The 20,691-nt window shown below is 34.1% G+C and overlaps 1 protein-coding gene across 2 annotated transcripts in view; it reads left to right on the forward strand.

Annotated features, from left to right (window-relative positions):
- The first annotated feature begins 3,740 nt into the window (after positions 1-3,740).
- Positions 3,741-20,691, forward strand: part of LOC129260434 (jouberin-like) — a 29,184-nt gene continuing 12,233 nt past the window's right edge. For both annotated transcript variants that reach the window (XM_064114114.1, XM_064114115.1), the window contains exons 1-19: positions 3,741-3,807; positions 5,302-5,389; positions 6,036-6,096; positions 6,854-7,146; positions 10,073-10,269; positions 11,144-11,300; positions 11,908-12,003; positions 12,471-12,573; positions 13,055-13,150; positions 13,543-13,641; positions 13,975-14,100; positions 14,419-14,489; positions 16,295-16,423; positions 16,767-16,821; positions 17,172-17,287; positions 17,828-17,996; positions 18,389-18,506; positions 19,125-19,272; positions 20,110-20,243. In XM_064114114.1, coding sequence (XP_063970184.1) covers positions 5,373-5,389; positions 6,036-6,096; positions 6,854-7,146; positions 10,073-10,269; positions 11,144-11,300; positions 11,908-12,003; positions 12,471-12,573; positions 13,055-13,150; positions 13,543-13,641; positions 13,975-14,100; positions 14,419-14,489; positions 16,295-16,423; positions 16,767-16,821; positions 17,172-17,287; positions 17,828-17,996; positions 18,389-18,506; positions 19,125-19,272; positions 20,110-20,243 — 2,185 coding nt within the window. In that variant the 5' untranslated portion in view covers positions 3,741-3,807; positions 5,302-5,372. The remainder of the gene's footprint in view (positions 3,808-5,301; positions 5,390-6,035; positions 6,097-6,853; positions 7,147-10,072; positions 10,270-11,143; positions 11,301-11,907; positions 12,004-12,470; positions 12,574-13,054; positions 13,151-13,542; positions 13,642-13,974; positions 14,101-14,418; positions 14,490-16,294; positions 16,424-16,766; positions 16,822-17,171; positions 17,288-17,827; positions 17,997-18,388; positions 18,507-19,124; positions 19,273-20,109; positions 20,244-20,691) is intronic.

Consider the following 20,691-nt stretch of genomic DNA (forward strand, 5'->3'; position numbering starts at 1 on the left):
TGTATAAACCCAATGTGAGTTCTTGCCAAAATTGTGAGTTCTTGCCAAAATTTGTATCTGTATCATTATTTTTACTTTATTGTTAATGATTGGAAAATTATTGCCAAAAATTTCTATAAGTAATAAAAAAAAGGTTTAAAAATCTGTACATAAGAAATATAAAAAAGTTTTAGAAAACATTACCGGTAACCTAAATAGACTGGGCTATTTCGTTTCCTAAGAAGACTGAGGGTGCCCCCCCCCCACCCTTATGATCTGAGCCGTCGATCACGGGATCACAACAAAAATTGGCACGGCGTTACCCATGGCATAATCTAAAAAACTATAAATCAAATTTTGCATAAGTCTCATTGCTAATTTATGCGTAAAATCAAGTTTGCTCTATAAATAATGCCCCTGAAATGCTCATTTTTGGTTCATTCTTTGTAGGAATCTGATCAAATGTTCTTTAAAAAATTTCAAAATCACATTTATTTTTTATGTATTTTATTGTTTTTTCAATGGAAATAGTCAGGGACTATATTTTGACCATAAACAAGGTGAAATTAATTGATTTTAGTCAGTAAAGGAAAAATAATGAGACATTTATGAATTTTGGTTAAAAACACTATTTGCATTGGATTTGTACACGAATTCACGTTTTTGAGCAATTTTGGGTCTGCATGCACTTACAGAATGTTGCATAATTTCGGAACCGCATAGGTCGCAATTTTGGTCTCAAAAGTTGCGTGAGACTTGAAAAAGAAAAGTCTGAGTGACGAAGGGGGCTGAATCAGACTGGAGGGGTGCTGAATCAGCCCCCCTCCAATCTTATTAGGGCTAAAAAAAACATTCTATACTGATTTTTTTTTAATATACATTTGATCAGCATTCCTGAATTAAAAAAAAAAAAGTAGTTCAAGGTTTTTATTTATAGATTTGAACTGAATTTGAATTTCATGCACTAAAATTGGTATAATTGATTCAAATGAAATAAAGCATATTGATTTACCGGTAATGAAATTAAGCTTTGAAACCCCATGTATATCAATTTCTTCCATTGTGCAAATTCTTCTTGCCCCCCCCCCCCCCCCATTGACAAGACTCAATATACCTTGGAACTACATGTATATGTACATGTATTAGGAATGAAATGTCAATTTACTTATAAAGTGTTTTTTGTTGTTGTAGGCATTCAATTTCCATGATTTAGTGATTTGGGGGGAAATATGAACTTTTCTGTTGGAAATTCATTAACAAAATTGTGGTCATCTCTTATTTAAAACATACTGTAATAGTGTATAGTTTAATTGATTTACAGAAAATTGCATCATTCGTTGGAAATAAAATGTTTTAAAACAATAAAAAACGTTTTATTTGTTTTTTTTGATAAAAAATGTTTTTTATTACAACCCTGATATATATATATATATATAGGTCTCCTCATCATGGTTATAAAAAGTGCTCAGAATGTTTTATTTTCAAGTCCTTGTATCAGAATTTTCAGCTCGGGCAGCTCTATCGCATTTTGATTACTATCCTGTTGATTTATTTACTTGAACAAAATATTTAAAATGTCCAGCTTTTAGAACAGATATCAAAAAAAGGTATTCACCTTTGATCATAGATGAGGAAGAAGAAAAAAGTGCAAAAAAATAGGAAACAAACTAACGAATTAATGTGACATAATTTTTCTTCATTTCAAGGCGACTCTTTACATTTCATCATCGCTGATGGCGCTACAATAGAAAATACCGCTTGACAGCAAAAAAAAAACAGAAAGAGGAAAATAATGCCGAGCGTCTAAAATGCAGCTAGCAGTACAAGCTGCAGAACCGTAAACAAACATCTTGTGAATAATATCGCGCGCCCTCTTTAAGCAAAAGTTTACAACCACGATGACCCTGCGGTATCTACGTGAAGATCACGAGAAAATGCTTTTTTTTTCTTAAAAACACACCAAAGAGAAGTCAAGAAACGATCCATATGGTTCGGTAAGTGTCATAGCACAATTAGAAACATTATTTTAAAAGGAATGGCATAGTTATTTTAGTAAAAAGGGTGTGAAAAATTCGCGTGCACCATGTGCATATGAATCCTTCGCACGCGAGATGCATTGATCCCATGAGTGGGACCCGCATAGCTTTAGGGCCCCCTACCATAAAGACAACTCCGAGTCCGAACTAGAAAAAAAAGACTAACTTAGATCTAACTTAGAATTCTAGATCTAACTTAAACTAACGTTAGAGGCTGTTCATAATCATAAGAGGGTAAAGCCAATGCTTCTTCTTTGTTTGGTTTGGCTGGCTGGCAACCAGTCAAGAATGACTATTTTTGCCACTGCTTTTTTGACTTATTTGAGCTTTTTTGTTGAAAGAACTTCAGATTCTTTTCCTTTTCCTTTTTTTGATGGTTTCTTAAGTAACTTTAACTTACTTAGATCTACTGTCATCTTCTTTTCATTGTTTATTCTACTGGACCTATTTATTTTTGTTTTGTCTGTTTTTAAGCTTTCTTTCTTTTTTCCTTTTTTTTTTCTTTTCCTTTTTTTTGGCTTTTCCTTTTTTTTTTCTTTTTTGATGATCATTGCCTCTATACTTTTGGAGAATTTTGAAGGGGGATCCTATCGTCAATTTCCTTTATCATGCTTGTCAAGCAGAATGTTGCAGAGGTTTAAAGAAAAGACTTCCTTATGACCCCTCCACTAATTTAAAAAGACAGTCCCTGATGTGCGCCCGCTTAAGGGTTTTTCCCATCCTGTACCTATTTTGCACAAACTAGTTTAATCCATACATATCATATAAAAAGGACTGATGGTACTTATTTTTTTTATCGTGAAAATTGGCCGATAGCAATCGCGGTGGTCAAGATTGACCACCACTTCTGACTGCGATAGCATTCTTCTGTGTGCGGCCACCCTGTCTCCGGTGCGCGGTCCGATGTACGATTCCTATGGCGCTCCCGCAAGCTCCGTGAGGCACCGTGAGGCAGCTGCAATTCACCTTTAAACTGCGAGCGAACGCTGCTGAGTGTGCAGTTCCATTGCAAACGCATGTGAAAATAGCGAGCGTACACGCAACGGCCTCTCTTGGGGCGCTATATTTTGAGGTGTTGTTGTCGTATTTTTCATGTTTTTTACTATTTTTCGATCTCAGCATTGACTTCTGGAAAAAAATGGCGGCCGACATCGGCTCGCGAAAGTGCTAGTCTTTACCGTGGACATGTTTTCAAAATCCACGATCATCGGGAAAACCGTGAAAAATCCACTTTTTTAGACCCTTTGTTTCTTAATTACGATGTTAAGAAATACCGATGGTGATATTTTTGATGCGAGATATGGTGATTTAGGGAAGAAAATTTCACTTTTTATTCAAGATTTTGAATGTGAATGTGTACTGTACATGTTTAGAGTGTGTTGGTGATTTCAGTTGAATCTCCACTACCGTATGTCGCCTTACTCACTGAGCTAGTATGAATTGTTGAAAGCCATGGGTTATCAACCGATATTACGACTAGTCTTCTCTCCAAGAGTATTGGGTATTTATTTTTCTGACTAAATAGACTAAACCAATGCCATTTTGAATTACACACACTCGAAATTTTGACAGAATAAAGCCATATTTTGGTATGTATCCAACTTTTCCTTCTTAAATCTCTTAGATACATGTTAGATAATTCCTGATAAACCTTTTTAGTGGAGGGGACATATGGAAGTCTTGCCGGTTTAAATGCTACATTTGTAATTTGCTTTGTTCACAGGAAAGGTCAAGAAAAAGGGACGCAAACTGCCACATGATGGCAACAGCCAAGATGAGGACAGAGCGCTGTGTAAGTATCAGACTTGCACTTCAAATCAAGCAGGGACCATTGTCATTGTCATCCTGGATATCGCAATATACAGGACAATGAGTACAGTACATAACTCATTTGAGACACTTAGACCCCTCATTTGAGACACTGTACTTGTAGAGAAGAAGAGAAGATGACTCCTTTCTCACTATCATCATCTTCCTTATCTTCCTCCTCCCCTCCTCATCATTACAATCATCATGATCATAATTATGATCATCACCATAATCATAATCATCACCATAATTGTAATCATCACCATCATCATGTTCATAAGAATTGTCTTCACCATCATCATCATCATCATCATCATCAACACCATAATCATAATCTTCATAATCATCATCACCATAATCATCACCATAATCATAATCATCACTATAATCATCATCACCATGATTTGATTATAATCATTATAGTTATCATAATCATTATCCTCATCTTCTTCACAATCATTGTAATAATTGTAACCAATCACCATTTTTGTTTAAATGTTCTGCCAAGTGCAAACAGTACAATTTCCAATTAGGAGGTGTTAAAAACTTAAAGGGGAATGAAACCTTTGGAACAAGTAGGCTTGTGTCGAAACAGAAAAATCAAAGAATAAGAACAACAAAAGTTTGAGAAAAATCAGACAAATAATGAGAAAGTTATGAGCATTTGAATATTGCAATCACTAATGCTATGGAGATCCTCGATTGGCAATGCGACAAGGATGTGTGATGTCACATGTGAACAACTTTCCCTTTGATGGACTATAAAATACCCCAAAATGTCTCTTTTTGCTTTTTCTTATGATGATAGAAACTCTTTATCCATGAAGTATTCTTTAAAAAATCTGTATTACATGCCCTCCTATAGAAAGAACATATGATCCACTGATAGATGTGATAAAAGAGGCAGTTTAAGTGAAATATATACTAAAGTAATGGGGAGAGTTGTTCACAAGTGACATCACACATCTTTGTTGGATCTCCATAGCATTAGTGATCGCAATATTCAAATGCTCATAACTTTCTCATTATTTGTCTGATTTTTCTCAAACTTTTGTTGATCCGTTTCTTTGATTTTTCTGTTTTAACACAAGCTATCTTGTTCCAAAGGTTTCATTCTCCTTTAAGGATGATTAAATCTAGGATTCAGCGAGATGTATAATGTACATGTGTTGTTATTTATGTTCTTGATGTTCCCACATTTCTTCTTTGTCGCCATACTGTATAATTATTAGGGTCTTATATCTACCTAGTTGTTATGCCTGTTCCACATGGCTCTTATGATTGGACAGACTAAAAAAGTAATTAGATAGCAGTTGATTCAAAATGTTCAATCAATTTTTGATTGATTGCTCAAGCCGACATACATGTATAATGATACAGAACAGCAGTTTCATTTGCAGTAGGTTCTGTTCAGGTTCTAAAAATGTAGCAATATGTTATGATACCTGGACTAATTTTTCACGTTTGTTTGTTTAAGCTCCTCACTCAGAACATCATGAAATTCATAACCAGACACGGGCTAAATTTGATGAGCTTCTGAAGTCAGCAATGGACCAGGATGCTAGGTATTTCTATTTTATTATCAAAATAAAATACAGATGATAATGTGGCTATTTCTCAGTGTTTCTTTTGAAGCTAAACCTCTCTTATTATAAAAATTGAAATAATATTTATTACACTCTGCAGGTTAACAGAATATATTATTGAATTGCGCATTATAATTTTTACTGTGATATATTGATTACATTATTGTTATCAATGAAAATGATAATATCATTTTTATTATCATTATTATGATTGTCATTATCATTGCTATTATTTTATTACGGTACTCTATTTAGTTGAGCTGCCAATGATATAAATTGATACTGCAATTTTCTAATTGAAAACAATTTTGAATATTGAAAGTTAAGAAACATTCTTGTATGTTTTTTTGCTCATATCAAACAGATAGCTCTGTCAAGTTCTTAATCCTTATTGTCTTACTTTATGTCTAGAATACATTAGTATGTATGGTATTTATGCCATTGACAGAACTCTGGCTTATATACATTTCTGAGTTCAAAATTTCAACTTCTCAAAAGTAGTTTGTGTTAAATTCAATTCTTATTTAGTTATAGTTACATTAGACAATCAAATAGTGTTGAGATTATAAGTACATCATAAATAAACTTTTTATGAGAATATTATCCTATTTTTTAATTTCCTTAGTGGTTCTGGAAAAACTTCAAAGAAGAAGAAGAAGGCTAGATCACAAACAGCAGATGCTATGGTAAGTTCATATTTGAAATATTTGTATTGTTACCTTTGGCAGGATTAACATTGCACTTGGTAATTTTTTTTTATATGCATTCATGTCATGATATATAATACATAACAAAAAATTAACTTTTTATATTCAATTAAAAAAAAAATATCACACTTCATTTGTTGAAAATCAGAAATACAAATATTACAAATTTTACATCCACAACTGATTTTCAATAAGCTTCAGATTATACATTTTAGAAAGTTGTTTTTCTGATAGATTTTAGAGTACCAGTAACTGATATGGAGGATCATGTTGTAGTGGTTCTGACTCTTGTTTTAACATCAGAGAAGTGTGTGTTCGAATTTCACTGCGGCTTTATACTGATCTTTGGCAAGGCATCAATCCACACTCTCTTCCCAGGTGCTAAGTGGTTACCTAGTAAGAGGGGATATCCAATGTAGAATACCTAGCAATTGAGTTTAAAACTCTTGTTAGAATGCTAATTAGTGAGTGGAAAAAGTACATACATGTACATCATGTTAGGGTTAGTCAGTATCAAATGACAGGGATGATAATAATATATCATTATTATCAATAAAGTTTGTAGATACACTATTCTGATAAAAGTGTTATTATTATTAGTGTTGTTGTTATTATCATTATTATTTAGATTTAGGATTATTATGCTATATATTTTCCAGATAATATATAGATAATCCATGGCTGCCTTGTGAATATTATGTGTCATTTCATCCTGTAAACTACTCATTGTCTACAGCTTGAATCACTGAAAAAGGGAGGCGACCTTGAGAAGTCTTTCAACGAGGACACCACAGCTCTCAACAATACCTTCAATGCAGAAGATAGTCCACGCTACACCAAGAACACTACCAATGCTAGACGGAAGAAACTCCCACCAAAGAAGGGCAATGTGAACAGAGGCTATGTTGATGATGAGGAGCAGGGTATGGAGATGACAGAGATGGGAAAGGATGATGGATTAAAGAAAAAGAAGAAGAAAACTGCGAAGAAAAAAGTCACAGAGGAGGATGAAGAGGAGACTGCTATAGAGTAAGTTGATCTGAAGAGTGTATAAAAGTAGTTACCCATAAAATGGTGTAGTTTTTTAACAAAAGGTTTTTGTCTCGCCTGCATAGCAGAGCGAGACTAAAGGCGCCGCTTTTCCGACGGCGACGGCGGCGTCAACATCAAATCTAAGGTTAAGTTTTTGAAATGACATCATAACTTAGAAAGTATATGGGCCTAGTTCATGAAACTTAGACTTAAGGTTAATCAAGTATTACTGAACATCCTGCCTGAGTTTCAGGTCACATGACCAAGGTCAAAGGTCATTTAGGGTCAATGAACTTTGACCATGTTAGGAGAATTATTTTCAAAATCTTAACCTAAGGTTAAGTTTTTGAAATGACATCATAACTTAGAAAGTATATGGACCTAGTTCATGAAACTTGGGCATAAGGTTAATCAAGTATTAGTAAACATCCTGCTCGAGTTTCAGGTCACGTGACCAAGATCAAAGGTCATTTAGGGTCAATGAACTTTGGTCAAGTTGGGGGTATTTGTCGAATTACTATCATAACTTTCAAAATTTATGGATCTAGTTCATGAAACTTGGGCATAAGGTTAATCAAGTATTATTGAACATCCTGCTCGAGTTTCAGGTCACATGATCAAGTTCAAAGGTCATTTAGGGTCAATGAACTTTGGCCAAGTTGGGGGTATTTGTTGAATTACCATCATAACTTTGAAAATTTATGGATCTACATGTAGTTCATGAAGCTTGGACATTAGATTAATCAAGTACCACTGAATATCCTGTGCGAGTTTCAGGTCACATGGCCATGGTCAATGGTCATTTAAGGTCAATGAACTTTGGCCATGTTGGGGGTATTTGTTCAATTACCATCCTAACTCTGAAAGTTTGTGGATCTAGTTCATAAAACTTGGGATATAAGAGTTATCAAGTATCACTGAACATCCCCTGTGAGTTTCAGGTCACAAAACCAAGGTCAAAGGTCAGTTAAGGTCAATAAACTTAGGCCATGTTGTGGTAATTGTTGAATTGCCATCATGACTTTGAAAGTTTATAGATAGAGTGAATGAAATGTGGACATGGGTGTAGTTGACAAGTCTTAAGTCACCGTTCAAATGTCATTTATGGTCAATGAACGTGGTATTATGTCATTATATGAATGGTGTTTTTGTGAATGATTATTTTGTGGTAGTTTGCAAAGTTAGCACTGCTGCTATATTAAATCGCGTAATGCAGGCGAGACTGCCAGAGGCGTTCCACTTGTTTTATGGAAATCACATAGCAGAAATGTTTATAAACTCATTGGCTAACTTAAGTGTGAAAATAAAATTGATCCATCAATTTATGCATGGGTTAGTGGGTTGGCATATGCTAAAAGCAAAATATCACTTTTTCATTTGACAGGAAATAATTTACATATATTGCTATATTAAAAAGGGATTTAAACATTTGTGTCATTAAGTTTTGTGTGCTCATCCAACCATGATATAAAAATTGCAGATTATATTTATAATACAGCTGACAATATTTTCTAGAAAAATAATAAGATTTTCCTTTTTTCCCCAATAATGTTGATGGGTTTACCAACCAGCATTGAAAATAGACGGGAGCGACGAGCGATTCCGCTCTCATCTCCTTTGGAATCGCTCTCGCAACTGCCTATTACTGCCAACTACCGAGCGACTCCCAACATGGAAATCACTCCCATCCACGCCTGCATAGTAGCCAGGCCAGCACTGCTGCAGTTTTTACTTCCATGCATCATCGCTTTCTGATGTTTAACTGAGTGGACTTTTTAGAATCACGGGCTTGACACTTCAGAAAAAATGCGCGGCACCAGGTCTTGCGGTAACTTTGATACAGAAAAAATTGCAGTCTTAATGCATTTTGAAGATACCATCTTAAATTTGCGAGAAAATAAGTTCGTGAACTTGGAACAAAATCACAGATTTTTTTATTTTAACGTATTTTTCAGCTAACTCCACTTCTTGAATCTGGACTTAACCACCGCATGCTCTGGAAAATCTGGCGCGAATCCCGCAATTTGAAGGGTGAAATTAGGATTTTTAATGGGGAATTTTTTGGTGAGTGACAGTGCCTGAGTACATACATGTATTGGCGCTAATGCAGCTTTGCACCAGCCTGTGTTGCGGTGATGATTGACTGTGAGCTGTGCCGCACTCAGTGGCTAAGCTGGTGTACAATAAAGGCGTAGCGTGTGAAATAAGTTGACAAGTTGACGTTAGCTGTCAGGCTACGATGCATTCAATATTTCATAAAATAATTTTCAAGTGAGCTTTTATCAAATAAGAAATTAAAAATTATGAAAAGGATTCCTCTAAGTACAAATTCTGTTCAAATTTGATAAACTTCATCCTATTCAATTTGATGGACAAAATTGCAAAAGTTAGAAATTTAATACACGAGATATAAACATTGAATGAACAACAATAAATTAATTAATCATTTAACAATTAATAACAATGTAGAAAAAATAAATAGCAATTAAATAAACAATGTTAAACATAAAATGAATTTTTAAATGCAAAATTATGCGCTGTATCATGAAAATAAAGAATGGCTCTGGAAAACTGAAAATATATCTGGTAAAATGCAAAATGGCTCTCAATTTTTTTTTAAATGGCTCCCTAAAAATGAAAAGTAATTTCAACACTGTTACCAACTACAGACAGATGATAGTTGATTTTGAAAATTTTCCCTAGAATTATGTTTATCGATCCTTGCGAAAAATGGTAAGTGTCAGAATCTATGCGAAATAAAAAAACTTGTTATTTTAATTTGGGGATCTTTCTTTTATGGTAAACCTTTATTTAGAAAAGCAGTTCGCTGTTTATGTGCAACCCAATTCAAATTCATTTAATTGAGCAACAAATACAAAGTATGATATTCATAGTTAATTCCATTATATTTATCATTTTGCAGTCCTACTATGACAGTATCGGAACTGGAACATACTCCAAAGAAACCCAAAAGAAGGAGAAAGAAAAACACAGAAGAAGAGGAGCAGGAGGAAGAACAGGTTGTCAAGGAAACAGATGAAGATCAAATAGATGGGGAAGCTGAAGAAGGAAACGGAACACCGAGGGGAAAAGGCAAAAAGAAAAAGAAGAAAAAGAAATGTAAGTTCACCTTTTTATGACAATTAAGGTGATCTAAATAAGGTACATACATAGTTTCTAACGATAAATTTATTTACTTATGTACTGTACATGTATTTCATTTTTTAAAATGTTTTTCAGTGAATAAAAGGAAGCATTCAATGATATGATATTTGTCAGTGACTGAATGGTTGAACATATGACAGGTTCAGGTTTTTGTCACACCTGTATAGTAGAGCGAGACTATAGGGGCCGTTTTTCCGACAGCGTTGGCATCAACATTGAAATCTTAACCAAGGTTAAGCTTTTTAAATGTCATCATAACTTGGGAAGTATATGGGCCTAGTTCATGAAGCTTGGACATAAAGGTAATCAAGTATTACGGAACATCCTGCCTGAGTTTCAGGTCACATGACTAAGATCATTAAGGTCATTTAAGGTCAATGAACTTTGGCCGTGTTGGGGGTATTGGTTTAATTGGCATGATAGATGGATCTACATATAGTTCATGAAACATAGACATAAGGGTGATCAAGTATGAATGATTTGTTTTCATTCATCTTAGGTCACTTAATCAAGGTCAAAGGTCATTTTGGGTCAATGGACATAGTATTTTATTATCATATAAGTGTTTTCGTTTGTGAATACTTATTCAATAGCTGTTTTCAAAGTCAGCACTGCTGCTATATTGAATTGCATAATGCAAGCGAGACTGCCAGAAGCGTTCCACTTGTTTGTGGAAAGTAACACACAAGTAACACAGTTCAGTTTGCTAAACATTTCAGCTTGATGAAGTTTATGCAGCAGGATGGTGCTATTGTTCCTTTATGTTATTTACATTGATGTAGATTTTTCTCCAAGTATAAAACAAATATTTCTTATAACTTTCAAATAGCCACCAATCTACCTATGCCTGCTGATGACGGTCAAGTATTGGGTGTGATCATTCATCGAAGTGACCGTCTCAAACCAGACCTCTACATAGCTCATCCATTGGTCAGAGTTCATATAGTGGACTTGAAGACAGGCAAATATGTAATGAAATCAAGCAGGTAAATATGTAATTTTGTAACTTGTATTGAATTAGTGCCACTTAATGTCAATTTTGTACTGCTATGATGAAGTATTTAGATCAATTGACTTCTGCTTTGCTAAATAAATATTTGTGGAACCTCAAAATCTGGGACCAGTTGATAATCAACAAATTTATGGTCATTGAAATTTAATTGATTGATTGCATCTTCATCATGAAAATTTTGCGATGTACAATTTTTCTGAAAGTAATCTTGCTCCTATTTATATCTTGATATTTTTTTCACAAAATATCTAGAAATTAAAAAGAAAATGATGAGGATTGATATTTTGCATATTCTATGAACGCCTCTTGTATGCTGTTTTCACTGATTTGAATATTATTTAACATAATATGATTATGTATCTTCATTTGATTGATTTATGTATTTAAACATCTATACAGGATAACATGTTCAGATAAAATACACTGTTTTTCAACACGGTCCTGTTACATTAAAAATATCAAACAGTATAAATGCATACAAACTTAAGTTGAAATACCGGGTAATTTGATGATTGAACATTTGCTGCCTAATGAATTTACATGCTTTTATACTGAGAATTTGTGTACTTTTTCTGTTGCAGGGAGAGAGCTGTGACATCATACTATGAGACGAAGAATGAGAACTTAGAGTACATCTTGCCAATCCTAACCCAACCATTTGATTTCAAGAAAAGAAAGTAAGTGGGTGACATGGGGTTAAATGGGTATCGATGGTATCTGCACATTATTGTACCATTTTCAAAGACCAAAAGACTTAAACTTATTTCAATTTCTTTATTGATTCAAGATAATCTAGAAAATGATTTCAGACATAAGTTTTTTTCAATTCAATTCAACATTTCTCATGAATAATATAATATCAATGGTCATGTAGTGTTATCATTAAGTGAGTCTTATATCAAGTTGCTTTAGTAAACTTAACGTAATTATGATAAACATAACATAATTATCAGAGCTGATTCACAAGACTAATGATATGATAAGAAGCATGTCTTCAGTGTCTATTTGATGTTGTCATTAATAATTCCTATTAGGAAGTATTAATCATCTTTAATGTATTTTGTACCATTGAATTTGAATGATGTATGTATTTATTGTGAAAAGGATAAGATTATGCTCAGTATGTTTTTATTTTATTTATTAGATCCATGACACCATGTTGGGAGGATCAGATTATCTTCAATGAAAGCTATCAATATCTCATCCAGGACAGAGATGATTGTCCAAAAATAATTATCTTTTTTGAAGTAAGTATACAAGGATGTGAAAAATTTAGACTGTGATACATGTATTTTTTTTTTCTTTTCTTTCAGAATCGTTTTGACCTTTTAGCCATTTACCTTGCATCTTTTGATTTCAACTTCATGAAATTTCAAACCAGCAGTAAGAAGAGCAAAATAGAAAATCTGTTCACTTGAGTTAAGGGTCTGAATGTGCAGCCTATAATGCCTTGTGTACTGAAGGCCCTCGAAACAGCAAGTTTGTATGTGCTAGTCTTTGCATGGAGACCCACTTGTTGTTCAAAGTTTCAGTCAGGGTCTATGCCTGCAGACTATGCTTTTGTTGTGACTTCAATAAATAGATATATAAATGAATACATAAATCAATAAATGCTTCATTAAATGAATAATAAATAAATAAATAAATAGATGAATAAATGAATAGATGAATAAATAAATATTAAATAAATAAATAAATAAATAATTATCATTCTTTATTTATTTTCAGATTCTTGATTTTGTTAGTATGAATATTGCGAGTACCAGACCAAGACTTCTCAAAGGACAAGGTACATGGCACAGAATTGCATGGGCATTCCTCAAGGTAAATGGATGTTGCTTACCAACTGTCCCTCTCTCTTCATTTCATATATGTTCCTCTCTCTTCCTCCAGGGCAATTTCATTCATTTGTTTTGTTTATGCTAGTTCCTCTTTTTTGGTAATTGGAACATGTTATCACATTTGTATTGAAAAAGAATGTTAAGTATCATTTAGCACACCTATTATAAGAAATTATATCCTAATTAGTACAAAAACAATAAAACAGAAATAATTACAAAAGTTGATTAAACAATACTAAAACAATGTATGCTTGTAGTTCTTTTATTTGTAATATGATATCTTGTGTTAATGCCCCAAGGGCCTATCCACTTGATTTTGATGCCTCTTTAAAACAGTGTAATGGGATAATTGATCTTGCTATTTTGTCATAACAGCTTGTTGGATCAAATGGTGCTCCCAACACAGAGAAGAAAGTACGTCTACAACTCTTTTACCCACCCTTTGCTTACAAGGCAAAACCAGATCAAGTTGATGTAAGTTTCATTTCATCCATTCAGTGACATTCATTACGTTCTTATTCATCTTCAAGAAAAAAATATTTTAATGATGTTATTGTTTCAGTTTTTTGCTTTTGTTAAGGTATGTAAGTGTTAAAACCTTATGTGATGAAATCTATCAACAATTCTGTCGGGAATGAGTTGCCTTACAGAAAAATCATATACAGTCAAAAATTTGACTAATGTTGCCAACTATCAGACATACTTTTTAGTTGGTATTTTAGGGCCTATACAATGAATGTATGAATAATTCATGCAATGTGTGTATATGTGACTTGACCTCTTGCTTTGACCTTTGGTCACTAACAGGTGTTTCAATGGTGGGAAAACATTCATCGTCAGCCCTATCCAGCCACTCTCTATGTGACAGTAAAGTCTATCAAGCCACCTCAAGACATCAATCCAGCTACACGCTCTCTCTTTGCTACTCAAGAGGTTAGCATGCCATTTGTGTAATGATTTTATTTTATTTTGTGGTTTCGGCAGCTAGTAATTATTTATCATGCATGTATGCTATGTCAGTGGTATCCATCAATTTGTGATTCTTATTTTCCCTGGCAATGTTTTTCATAAAGAAATTATTCAATCATTTTTCATTCATGATCTTATACTGAAATAATACATACATATTTACATTCATTGTATCATGATTTAAATCTTTAAATATTAATGTAATGAAGGATATTTACATGTTTTCTTAGGCATTGTATGTTATTTATCTTGTTTTATAACTTTCATGTGTTTTGTCTTTAGGAACGAGGATTGATGACTTACAAGGAGTTGAAAGAGACCATGTCACTGAGAAACAAAGATCAAGCCCTTAGGTATGTAATTGCTGAAATAAATATTTGATTGTGATATTTCTTTCCTGTTTATGGTTACACAAAGGGAACTTAGGGATCTTGGCCATCTGTCAAGTTCAAAAATATGTATGAGTCAAAATTTCTCCTGCTATGTATTTCAATTGTTAGAAGAATGTCTCTGTGCAGGTATAGAAAAAATTATTCCTGCTATTTTAAGGCCACCGCACACCTTACGACTGGTCCACGATGCGATTTTGGAACACGTTGCATTTCGCTCATTTTCTGAAATTGTGAATGAAAAGTATATTATTATTTGAGGTTCAAATTAATTGAAAGAATACTAATTTTTGAAGATTGGAAGCCCTTATTTTGGAGTAAAGGCCAAATTAATCCCAAAAATCGTAGCCAATCGTACGATTGCTATGACGTCATAATGACTAGGTATGAAATTCACTTTTATTTTAATAAGGGCGATAGCATAGCCACAGATTTCAACATAGGTATTAGTATGATGTTATAGAATATTACACAGTAAGATATTCCATGTCTTAATAAAAGCATTGAATTTTAGTACGTTTTATACTAAAATCGGGTCGCAGACCGATCGTAAGGTGTGCGATGGCCTTTATGTACAAGATCATATGAATGCTAAAACTATTATGAAGTTCAAACTAAGATTTTTGTCTCGCCTGCATAGCAGAGCGAGACTATAGGCGCCGCTTTTCCGACGGCGGCGACGGCGTCGTCAACATTGAAATCTTAACCAAGGTTAAGTTTTTAAAATGTCATCATAACTTAAAAAGTATATGGACCTAGTTCATGAAACTTGGACATAAGGGTAACCAAGTATTACTGAACATTTTGCCCGAGGTTCAGGTCACATGACCAAGGTCAAAGGTCATTTAGGGTCAATGAACTTAGACCATGTTGGGGGCATTTGTTGAATTGTCATCATAACTTTGAAATTTTATGGATCTATTTCATGACTTAGACAGAAGAGCAATTAAGTATCCCTAACCATCTTGTGTGAGTTTCAGGTCACATGACCAAGGACCAAAGGTCATTTAGGGTCAACCAACTTTGACCATGTCGGTGGTATTTGTTGAATTGTAATCATAACTTTGAAATTTTATGGATCTGTTTCATGAATTTTAGACATAAGAAAAATTTAGTATCCCTAACCATCTTGTTTGAGTTTCAGGTCACATGACCAAGTTCAAAGGTCATTTAGGGTCAACGAACTTTGAAAATGTTGGGGGTATTTGTGGAATTGCCATCATAACTTTAAAAGTTTATAGATCTAGTTCATGAAACTTGGGACATAAGAGTAACCATGTATCCCTGAATATCTTTTCGAGTTTCAGGTCACATGACCAAAATCAGAGGTCATTTAGGGTCAATGAACTTTGGCCGTGTTGGGGGTATTTGTTGAATTGGCATCATAACTTGGAAAGTCTATGAATCTACACATGTAGTTCATGAAACATAGACATAACTTATGTCACATAAGGGTTATCAAGTGTGAATGATTGTTTTGCACATGTCTTAGGTCACATGATCATGGTCAATGGTCATGTTGGGTTATTATCATATAGTGTTTTATTTTTATTGTGAATACTTATTTAATAGCTGTTTTCAAATTCAGCACTGCTGCTATATCGAATCGCGTAATGCAGGCGAGACTGCCAGAGGCGTTCCACTTGTTTTTAGTGGTCTTAATTTTTTGAGGTTTTGTTTTAAAAGCTTTTTTATTTCAGTAATTGATAATCATCAAACTTTAAATTGTATTTAAGTAATCTCTTTACTCTTGAATTTATCACGTTTAGTCGAACAAATGTTCCATCTCTGTGGTCTAAGCTGCCTGGTCAGACTTGCCGAATCCCAAATAAAGAGATCCTTTCATTGGCTGGTGATAAGAAAGGATGTCATGTGATCAAGTTCTCTCCCGATGGACAGTAAGTATACTTGCTACATGATTCTTGACCCAGTTATTTGTTTTTTTTTAATATTTTCATTCAGTATTGTGAACTATGCTAATTCGTTTTTAACTGGAGCAAGGTTGGGGCAACTGATTATTAAACTTTATACTCACCTGTATGACTCTTGCATTTGAATGTGCTCTTCATGTGTGAAGGGGTTTCATTTTTGCATAGTGCTGAATGAAAAATAAATCACATAAATGCAATATGTGCACTACATAAGTTCTGGAAAATTATTATTATTTACTTTCTTTCAATGTCAAAATGAAAAAAAATGAATTATTCTCAGTGTTACTTATGCTTATTACTCTCATTTCAGTCACATTGCCTGTGGGTGTAAAGACAAGGATGGATATCCAGTGATAGTATATGAGGTAAAGTATTACCGCATGTTCTGCTAAAAAAATTATAGTGTCATATGAAATTTTTCCTTTGTATGTATGATATCAGAGGGATACATATGCACCACCTGCACACTGCACCTAGCAGACTGTATATAGTGCACCAAGAATATCACCACAGGATCACCACATAACCTGCAGCACCGGCAGCATCTGATACAGCACAATCATCTCCAGTACAGTGTCTATGCGTCATATTCATATTTCAGTAATATTGATGTAAAATGTGATTGTTAATTGTTTGTTTCTTTTGTTTTCCAATTATGTAGACCTATGTATTCTTGTCATATTCATCCTTCTGAATATCTTGTTCTCCTCATCAGATACCGGATGGAAGAGAGAAATGCCAGTTTCCTGGTCATTATGGGTTGATTTATGATATCAGATGGAGTCCCTCAGGAAATGATATACTTACAGCTTCATCAGATGGCACAGCAAGGTAAGTAAGATTGCTAGGATGATGATGATGATGGTGATGATGATGATGGTGGTGATGATAATGATGGTGGTGATGATGATGATGGTGATGATGATGATGATGATGACGATGATGATGATGATGGTGGTGGTGGTGATAATGATGATGGTGATAATGGTGGTGGTGGTGGTGGTGGTGATAATTGTGAAGATGATGGTGATGATGTTGGTGATGATGATAGTGATGAGAAAATAGCAGAAAAGAAGTGAGTATCACGATGGTAGGGTGATGTGATGACAGAGAGGATGACACTATTTTGAAATTTATTGAGGATTGACGATATGAGAATCCAGATGGTAATTTTGAGAATTTATTTTGGAATGGAGCAGAAGGAGAGTGAGTATGATCGTGAAAGGAGGATGAGGAAAAGTGATAACCATTATCAGCATACTGGTCTGCATTCTTATATTACTGGTGCTATTTCAATGATGCACTGCTTCACACACATCATGTTATCAGAATGTCAACCTTAAATTTGTTAATGTTTTTGATTTCCTGTAGAATATGGCACATTGACATGCCTGATAGTGCTGCTCTGAAGGTCTTCCCACACCCATCCTTTGTATACACAGCTCGTTATCACCCTGGCTATGAGACCTTTATCATCACTGGTGGCTATGATAATTTTATAAGGGTATGGAGCACTGAGAGCAACTCACAAACTGGAGAGGTGAGAAACCAAAACCAAACTGAATGAAATGTATATAATGATCAGGTCTCCAAGGGAGTTAGAATGAGCCATTTCAAATTTTGATGCAGCATTCTTTGTAAGCCAATAATTGTATTGGAATCCAACTGTATACATGTATCATGTCTTTAGATCATAAACTTAACTCCATAATGTCATGCTCTGTGATGACAAAAGTTTTAAAGATGGTACATTCATGTATCAAATGTAAGGCAATTCATTTTGATGACTTTTCAAATGGAATGTATTATTTTTTCATTTTGTTAGGCCAACTTTCCTTGGTTGTGGTTATCATCCATCCAAGAATTACTGTTCACTGACAGTCACACAAATGATGATATACTCATTGTGTTTTATTTCTCCCTCTTGTTTAGTTGATGTACGAATTGAAAGGTCATGAAGGCTTTGTCAATAGCATAGCCTTCTCACCTGATGGGACCCACATGTATTCTGGTGATAGTCAAGGGAGGATCATTGTATGGAAGAGTGCTGGTAAGTCTTTGATGTTGATGATGATGATTATGGTGATGATGATGGTGATGATGATGTTGGTGATAATAATGATGATGATGGTGATGATGATGTTGTGATGATGATTGTGATGATGTTGGTGATGATGATGATGGTGACGATGATGATGATGGTGATGATGATGTTGGTGGTGATGATGATGATGATGTTGGTGATGATAATGGTGGTGATGATGATGGTGGTGATGATGATGGTGATGATGATGGTGGTGATGTTGGTGGTGATGATGATGATGATGATGATGATGGTGATAATAATGGTGATGGTGATGATGATGATGGTGATGATGATGATGATGGTGATGATGGTGTTCATCATCATGGTGTTGGTATGAAAAAGTATAAAGTAGGTGTACAATGAAATTGATACATGGATGCTGCCAATGAAGAATTAAATATAAATATTAATTTGCTCATGATGATGATCCATTGGAATTATAATAACTCATATTTATAGCATTAAGGACATTCCAACCTCACCTTCTACTACTTTTTGAATGTGAAACTTGATGTGATTAAAGAAATCAATTGTCTGCTGATGTATGATGTATACTTGTTCTTAACGTCCTTGTTCTCCTAGGTTCTAATGGTAATTGGATGATAAAACAGCATGTTGATGATAAAGATGTGACGGGTGTTCCAATAAATAGTCTACAGGTTCATCCTAGTGGGCGTCGTCTTCTTGTACACTGCAGAGATAATCATATACGTATGCTGGATCTAAGACTGTAAGTTGATCCTGATGTTGATGAAATACTATACATGGCATTTAGTGTGAAGAATTTGAGGACTCTGTGGGATGGGGTTGACTTGTTTGGAACATAAATCATACAATGGCTGTCTACAATAGAATATGATATACACTGTCCATCGTTTTTGTTTCGCCTGCATAGCAGAGCGGGACTATAAGCATTGACCCACATATACTTTCATGGTGTTGACTGAGTGTAAAACAACAAAAAATGATAAAATGATCTTTCTCAGTTGACGTTGCAACACCGTTGAAAGTCTACATGTGGGACTATAGTTAAAACAATATTTCAGAGTCAAGATAGAGGTGAATATTCTTCATTTTCTTGATAGTTTCTGACTAAACCAAAACAATTTCAAGGATATATGGAGAATAGATGGCCATTTCATGGATTTAAAGATGCAAAATATGAAATTTTAGCAACTTTTGGTGAGGCTTTATTTTCTTTAAAAAACAATGTTAACGAAATATGGAAAATAAATGGCCAATTCACATTTCATGGATTTAAAGATGCAAAATATAACATTTTAGCAACTTTGGTAAAGGTTTTTTTTTTCTTTTTACCCATAATTGTAAACACCTGTTTACTAATAGCATTTCATTTATCAAAATCAATGTAACGATTAGGCCTACTTGCAATGATAATATCTAAACAATGGAATGAAATTGGATGATTCAACTTTTTTCTTGATTAAGAAAACAATCTTATGAAATGTTTGAATATGAAATAAACATATTTACTTCCCTCTGGTGCAAATAATTAACTGTGATGTAATATAATCAAAATTGATTTGTCCTTCTTTTGGCTGTACAGGTTCTGTATGATGCAGAACTATGTAGGTGTATTGAACTTTCGGGAGCAGATCAGAAGTGTTCTATCTCCTTGTGGGTCCTTTGTTTTCTCAGGCAGTGAGGATAGACATGGCTATGTATGGAATACAGATACTGGTAAGATGGCAAGAATTTCTTATCCAATCCGTAAACTGGGTGACCTGGGCCTGAATGATAACTGTGCCATTAGTTTCCCCTGAGCCATGGAAGAATTGCTCAACAGCAAATATAATAAGGGTTTCAATGGAAGTCACAACTAATAGCAGTTACCAATAATGGTATCTTTTTACAGTAGGGTCCTAAAGGATCATCTTGAGTCAAGATCACTAAATAAAACTAATATAATTCATTCAAATTTTTGCTTTATCTATTGTCATGCATAGCATTTTCAGTTGACTAGCATTATCTTTAATTTTTCATATGACTCTTGAATTTCTTTTTATTATTTATTGTTTGGGGGAGGGATATATATCTTACGTCCCTGTTTATTATTTGCATTTTAGGAGTATGGACTTCATTCTATGGGTTGATAATTATATAATATTGACTGGCCTTGAGGGGAACA

This window comes from Lytechinus pictus, unplaced genomic scaffold (assembly GCF_037042905.1).
Source record: "Lytechinus pictus isolate F3 Inbred unplaced genomic scaffold, Lp3.0 scaffold_19, whole genome shotgun sequence".
In the NCBI taxonomy this organism is placed as follows: domain Eukaryota; kingdom Metazoa; phylum Echinodermata; class Echinoidea; order Temnopleuroida; family Toxopneustidae; genus Lytechinus; species Lytechinus pictus.